Raw genomic sequence first — 7500 nt, forward strand, 5'->3', positions numbered from 1 at the left:
AGCACTATTCGTACCACATCATCCTGAAGCTTAATTTCCCGTATCATACACCAACACACACCTTTCCCTTCTTGCAACTTGACATATGTTGTGTCTTATTCAGATTACTGTCAATCTTCATCTCAAACACACCTCCGCATGCGTTACCTGACCCTGTCTGGCACAGTTCTCATAGTAAAAAGAAGCATGAAAAGTGCAGCATATGGATGAAAACATTTCAAATATACGCCATGAATGATTATATTGATTATAAAACCGCTACACACTTTCTCATCCTCTTCAGAATAATGATGTTAACTCATTTAAAGTGTCTATTATTGAGATTATTGGTGTTATTGTATGTATGAGATTTACACACCAAACTCCAAATCTATCTATTTATCCATCCATCTATCTATCTATCTATCTATCTATCTATCTATCTATCTATCTATCTATCTATCTATACAGTATCCATCCATCCATCTATCTATCTATCTATCTATCTATCCATCTATATATATACAGTATCTATCTATCCATCTATATATATACAGTATCTATCTATCCATCTATATATATACAGTATCTATCTATCTATCCATCTATATATACAGTATCTATCTATCTATCTATCTATCTATCTATCCATTCATCTATCTATCTATCCATATATATATATATATATATATATATATATATATATATATATATATATATATATACAGTATCTATCTATCTATCTATCTATCTATCTATCTATCTATACATATATACAGTATCTATCCATCGATCCATCTATCTGTCTATCCATCTATATATATATACAATATCTATCTTTCTATCTACCAATCTATCTATACAGTATCTATCTATCTATCTATCCATCCATCTATCTATCTATCCATATATATATATATACAGTATCTATCTATCTATCTATCTATCTATATATATATACAGTATCTATCCATCGATCCATCTATCTGTCTATCCATCTATATATATACAATATCTATCTTTCTATCTATCAATCTATCTATCTATCTATCTCAGGTAACTGTTGCTTTAAAATCCCGATTCTCGTGGCGCGTGAGCTTCTGCGTTTCTGCGTGATTCCGCTGGGCGCGCGCGAGTCCATCCAGGAGAACGGGAATACATCATCGCAGAACGGGCGCGCGGCCGAGGGCTGGTATTGTGATACGGGAGCGCGCGCAGAGAGAGAGAGAGAGAGAGAAAAACGCGGAAACGGGAGAAAGAGGAGGAGACACGAGAGCACAGAGAGAGAGAGAGAGAGAGAGAGAGAGAGAGAGAGAGAGAGAGAGAGAGAGAGAGAGGCGCGTCAACCGGAGACCGCCTGTGCTCCAATACCGCGTTTCTAGCGCGCAGTTTTTGTGTTTGTCTCTGGATTAAATCTGTGGATCGTTGAGAATCATTCGGGATTGTGAGTGTACAGCAGAAACAGGAAGATGTCGGGGAACCGAGAGGAGGAGCGCCGCAAGCTGGCCGACATCATTAACCACTGGAACGCGAACCGGCTCGACCTGTTCGAGATCAGCCAACCGACCGAGGTGAGAGACACCAACACCGGGGTGTACATCCACCAGGCCTCGGTGTGGCCTCACACACACACACACACACACACACACACACACACACACACACACACACGGCTAGACATAAAGCACCACGAATGAGTGTTTAATCCTGAACCCGTTTCCCCACTTGTGTCCACTATCGTCCTCTTATTTATTTATTTATTCATTTATTTATTTATTTATTTATTTATACATTCGTTTATTTGTTTGTTTATCCCTGGTACCCGATTTGAACGCAGCTTTAACTCTAAACAAGCATGTATAATCTGTAAAACCATTATAAAATGCTAGAAATCTACCATCTACATCTCTCTTTAATTTGCGTATTATTTATATTTATATTTATATTTATTTGTATCTTTAGCTCGTTACCCTTCCCAGCTTTCTAGCTAATAAATGTCACATAAAGGTTACTCCAGCTCACTGGCGCGACTGTTCTGTGCAGTTTGTTAGTCTCTGTTTCCTGTTGTTGTTGTTGTTGTTGTTGATGATGATTTTTTTAAGATGTTATTGATAATCAGTGAGACTCTAGCTAGCAGACCTCACACCGGTGATGTTAGCTAACCTGGCTGCACAGCTCAGCAGCTCTAGCTAACTTCTCTGGACAGGCTAATAATGTTGTTGTTGTTGTTGTTGTTGTTGTTGTTGAGTGGATGTAAGCAGTTAAAAACAAAATGTGTTCATTAGGAGGATAAATAAGGCTGGAGTTGTAGTTTTCAGGAGATACTGTGAAGTGCATTAGCAGCTACAGTGGCTACACTAACCTCAGTGACGTCATGAGGAGCGGTGTGTATGCGTGTGGGTAGATGGGTGTCTTTGTGTCTGTGTATATGTGTCTGTGTGTCTCTGCATGTCTCTATCTGTGTGAAAGAGAGACACCGCATGTATGTAGTGTGTGTGTGTGTGTGTGTCTCTGTGTGTGTGTCTGTGCCTGCCTCTGTCTGTATGTCTCTCTGTGCCTTCCTGGATCTCTCTGTCTGTCTCTATGCCTGCCTGGGTCTCTCTGTGTCTCTCTATGCCTTCCTGGGTCTCTATGTGTCTCTCTGTGCCTTCCTGGGTCTCTATGTGTCTCCCTGTGCCTTCCTGGATCTCTCTGTGTCTCTCTGTGCCTTCCTGGATCTCTCTGTGTCTCTCTGTGCCTTCCTGGGTCTCTATGTGTCTCTCTGTGCCTTCCTGGGTCTCTATGTGTCTCTCTGTGCCTTCCTGGGTCTCTCTGTGTCTCTCTGTGCCTTCCTGGATCTCTCTGTGTCTCTCTGTGCCTTCCTGGGTCTCTATGTGTCTCTCTGTGCCTTCCTGGGTCTCTGTGTCTCTCTGTGCCTTCCTGGGTCTCTGTGTCTCTCTGTGCCTTCCTGGGTCTCTCTCTGTGCCTTCCTGGGTCTCTCTGTGCCTTCCTGAGTCTCTCTCTGTGTCTCTCTGTGCCTTCCTGGGTCTCTCTCTGTGTCTCTCTCTGTGTCTCTCTGTGCCTTCCTGGGTCTCTGTGTCTCTCTGTGCCTGCCTGGGTCTCTCTGTGTCTCTCTGTGCCTTCCTGGGTCTCTCTCTGTGTCTCTCTGTGCCTTCCTGGGTCTCTCTCTGTGTCTCTCTGTGCCTTCCTGGGTCTCTGTGTCTCTCTGTGCCTGCCTGGGTCTCTCTGTGTGTCTCTCTGTGCCTTCCTGGGTCTCTCTCTGTGTCTCTCTGTGCCTGCCTGGGTCTCTCTGTGTGTCTCTCTGTGCCTCTCTGTGCCTGCCTGGGTCTCTCTGTGTGTCTCTCTGTGCCTGCCTGGGTCTCTCTGTGTGTCTCTCTGTGCCTGCCTGGGTCTCTCTGTGTGTCTCTCTGTGCCTGCCTGGGTCTCTCTGTGTCTCTCTGTGCCTCTCTGTGCCTGCCTGGGTCTCTCTGTGTGTCTCTCTGTGCCTTCCTGGATCTCTCTGTGTCTCTCTGTGCCCTTCTGGGTATCTCTGTGTCTCTCTGTGCCTGTCTGGATCTCTCTGTGTCGCTCTCTGCTTGCCTGGGTCTCTCTGTGCCTGCCTGTCTCTCTGAGTCTCTCTGAGTCTGCCTGTGTCTCTCTGGGTCTCTCTGGGTGTCTCTGTCTCTCTCTGGGTCTCTCTGGGTGTCTCTGTCTCTCTCTGTGTCTGCCCGTCTGTCTCTGTGTCTGCCCGTCTGTCTCTGTGTCTGCCCGTCTGTCTCTGTGTCTGCCCGTCTGTCTCTGTGTCTGCCCGTCTCTCTCTGTGTCTCCCCGTGTCTGCCCATGTCTGCCTGTCTCTCTGCATCTGCCTGTCTCTCAGAATGTCTGTCTCCCTGTGACTGTGTGTCTCTCGCTGTGTCTGTGATTATTGGTGTGCGAGTTTGTATAAAGTCTTGGACACACAGCGGTTCGCGTGACTGCTGCGTGTAGTTTGGTGGATCTTTGTGCTGAGATGAAGTGAGTATTGGTGATTATTAACCAGAGAGATAGCCACGCGTCTTACGTTAGCTTGCTAGCGCTTGAGGAATAACGCGTGGTCGGTCACAGAGTGTTCGAGGAGAAGTTTTGGTTTGTCACTTAACAGCTCCAAACTGGCGGCAGCACCCAATCAGATTTGGAAAATCCTGAGCTGATCGAATGTCACGAAAGTGGATTTTCCAGCTGAGCAGCTTCACCGACGTCTGCGTGACCATTTGGTAACGTGATTCTGATTCATTTCAGTTTCTCTAGTTGTGTGTTCTGAGCTCACGCACACCTACAGCTGCAGAGACGCATCTGCGACTGTTTAATTACACCAGGTGCGAGACGGGAACGCGCTCGTGATCGCTCGTGGCTTGTCTGAAAGTAAGCGCACCAATCCCACTTATTTCATTCGACACGAGGCCGATATCAGTCCTCCAGGTGTCGTTCAGATACCTTCTGAGCGTAAACGATTGTCTATCGCTGCTACAATGTAAACGAGAACACGAACTAACTTGTGGGGCGGGGGGGGGCATTTTATATTAAACACCGCGGAGATCAAACAGTGCAGCACGTTTTCTATCAAGCGCTTCAAACAAACGTGGCTCGTCGTGTCGGACGCCGCGGCAGTCGCGCGTGCGGTTTAACGTGTTCCGGACGTGTTTTCTTCGGTGCGGAAACGACGCGTCTGCCTTTCTCTATCCTCATCTGTAAATAATAGACATTCACAGCGGTATTTCCGCTGCACGTAAAGTCTCGTCCCGACAGCGAGCGAGTCTCCGTTACACTTCACCGGACGAGCGCGAGTCCACGCGTACGCCTCGATCGAACGGAGCGCGATTCAACTTTAACCCGGGAGATCGCACTGAGAGCTCGCTCTCTCTTCTTCCAGGCAGACCTGACCTACAGCGACAGACAGGAAGCGCGGTAACTCGGACTAAAATATCCGTTCTGATCAGACGTGTGGTGTAACGCTGTGTTTGGTGATATTTATAAACGACAGCAGTCGTAGTCGAGTTTCATGCGCGCGGTAACCGTGACGCGGTCCGAACACGTCGGTGTATATGAATGTCAGAATAAAGTGACGTGTAACTGAGTTTAAAGGAGCGAACGTGTGCGTTACTGCACAACATTCAGCCTCTTACCACGTAACACTCCGTTTCTGCTTTCCTTTTTCTCTTTTAGTAATTCTAATACAGTGATTTAACGTCCGCTTTAAAGCTCGTGGACGGTCAGCTGTTTGTTTTTTCAAAATATAATGTTGATTTTTTTAAAAAAAAAAATCCTTTGCGCAATGTCTAACATTTCATACATTTTTCACGGTCTTCAGTGTTTGAAGGAGAACGTCGTAATATGCTGTTTGATCCGGTTTAGCAGGACGTCGATCGGGATCAGCGATGAGGTTGGACGGATTTATACGCCCTTAGATCGGATTTGACGTTTCTGTGATCAGATGAACGCAGGACTCGAGGTGGCACCGTCGCACCGTCGAAGTTTCACGTGACGCGGCTGGAAATGTTTGCAAAGTGGTGGTACCGCTGCCCTGTACTGGTGGTACCGCTGCCCTGTACTGGTGGTACCGCTGCCCTGTACTGGTGGTACCGCTGCCCTGTACTGGTACCGCTGCCCTGTACTGGTACTGCTGCCCTGTAGTGGTACCGCTGCCCTGTACTGGTGGTACCGCTGCCCTGTACTGGTGGTACCGCTGCCCTGTACTGGTACTGCTGCCCTGTAGTGGTACCGCTGCCCAGTTTAGCGTGTTGGGAATAAATGTGCAGCTTGTTTTTATTTCGGTTCTGTTCCTATTTATTTCGGCCCAAAAGCAGACCTTTCGTCTCGATCGACCTCAAATAAAAACGTGGAGCTTTTTTCGAGTGTGTACAGATCTTCAAGCCCAGCCCGGTAGCGTTGTGAGGACGTCAGTTGCTCGGCGTGTCTCCACCCTGTTTGGAGCGCCCCGGCCCGATTGTTCAGAGCTTCGAGTCCTGCCGATGTCGCATCCGTTTTGGCCGCGGCCGTGTTTCCACTACACGGCTGAAGGAAACGAGATTTGGGGGAAACGGTCACCTGGGAAACACAACCGGGTTGTGTGCGTGCGTGCGTGCGTGCGTGCGTGCGTGCGTGCGTGCGTGCGTGCGTGCGTGAGTGTGTGTGTGTGTGTGTGTGTGTGTGTGTGTGTGTGGGGAAGAGTGCAGTACATTACAGCAGCGGGGTGGGAGAGGGGAACGAGTACACTCTTTCAGTACGAGAGTGATTGCGCTGAAGCGAAGCGAGGGTTAGTTTACGGGAACGAGTTGAATTATAACGTGGGGAATACGGCGTGAGAAACGTTCGTAGGAAGGAAGCTTTATTTCCGTTGTCTGCTTATCTACGAATAAAACAAATGAACATCCCGGACGTGAACTGTGCTCGTCCCAGGCGCCCAGGCTCAGATCTAGTACACCCGTGTCGGATAAGGGCGTTTTACACGCTCGACTCTGCACTCGGACTGTTCGGGGGCGGGGCTTATAATGCCGTTTTTTCCTCTGGAGCAAACGCTCCTGCACCTTTTCCACGCAGAAATACCTGCCAGTGTCTGGTTTCCCAGCCGTCAAGCAGACGTGTAGATTTTGTTGCTAATTCCAGCGCTCCAGTCCAATGAAAGTATGCGCGTGGGTGTGTGTGTGTGTTTTTTTGTTTTTGTTTAGATCCATGTGGTGCTCCGTTTCCTCCTCCTGCCAATTTCCTCACCATCGCCAAACTTTTAAACAGGAAGTCAGACGAACAAGCGGCCGCTTTGCTCGGCAGTCGTCGCGTCCGCACGTCACTAGGTGTGGGCTGGACGATACGACGCAAAACATCAGTGTTAAAGTTTATAAACGCGCACGAGACGCATCAGGACCGCGTCGGTGTTAAACCGAGAGAGGGTGGGTGGGTGTGTACGTGTGAGGGGGGGTTGTGTGCGCGTGCGTACGTGTGCGTGCGCTCCTCCCAGTCAGACTTTCTCCGTGGTAATGGTTTTCCTGTTCCTCCGCGCTTCCTCTGCCCTGAAGCTGAAGCTCTGCTGCACTGTAATTAGGTGAGGAACAAAATGGACGAGGTTCTCCTCCTGCACCAGACAGCAGTAACGCGAGCGGAGAGAGAGAGAGAGAGCGCGGGGAACGCCTCGGGATCAGTCCTCTCGCGTCTGCGTCAGGACGTTCTTTCACAGTCGTTTCTTCGCCGTGGATCCGTACATCTCGCATCTTCCGTTTGTGTCCGTGTTCAACCTGCTGTTTTTATTCGTTCATTTCATTCATTTCTTTTCCTGCAGCCGTGTCGAACCGTAACGCACGTGGCGGCGTCAAGGGTCGGGGTCTCCTCCTCCTCCTCCTCCTCCTCCTCCTCCTCCTCCGCTCACATTCTTGATTCTCTTTGCAACACACACTCTCACACACACCTGTGTTTTACACATCTGTGTTTTTCTTTAATGTAAAGCCGCTCGGAACGTCTCCCAGCCTGGCGTGTTTACACGTGCGCAGTGCAGGGATTAATATTTGACGTGAT

General features: G+C 48.3%; 1 protein-coding gene across 11 annotated transcripts in view; it reads left to right on the forward strand.

Annotated features, from left to right (window-relative positions):
• Positions 1–1266: 1266 nt before the first annotated feature.
• The window catches only part of afdna (afadin, adherens junction formation factor a), a 112923-nt gene continuing 106689 nt past the window's right edge, over positions 1267–7500 (forward strand). For 9 of the 11 annotated variants that reach the window (XM_053675554.1, XM_053675558.1, XM_053675559.1 and 6 more), the window contains exon 1: positions 1268–1550. In XM_053675554.1, coding sequence (XP_053531529.1) covers positions 1449–1550 — 102 coding nt within the window. In that variant the 5' untranslated portion in view covers positions 1268–1448. Of the gene's footprint in view, positions 1551–7500 lie in introns of all 11 variants that reach the window. The other 2 variants (XM_053675560.1, XM_053675561.1) reach the window with 1 other exon arrangement.

The sequence above is a fragment of the Ictalurus punctatus genome, chromosome 25 (genome assembly GCF_001660625.3).
Source record: "Ictalurus punctatus breed USDA103 chromosome 25, Coco_2.0, whole genome shotgun sequence".
Taxonomy (NCBI): Eukaryota; Metazoa; Chordata; class Actinopteri; order Siluriformes; family Ictaluridae; genus Ictalurus; species Ictalurus punctatus.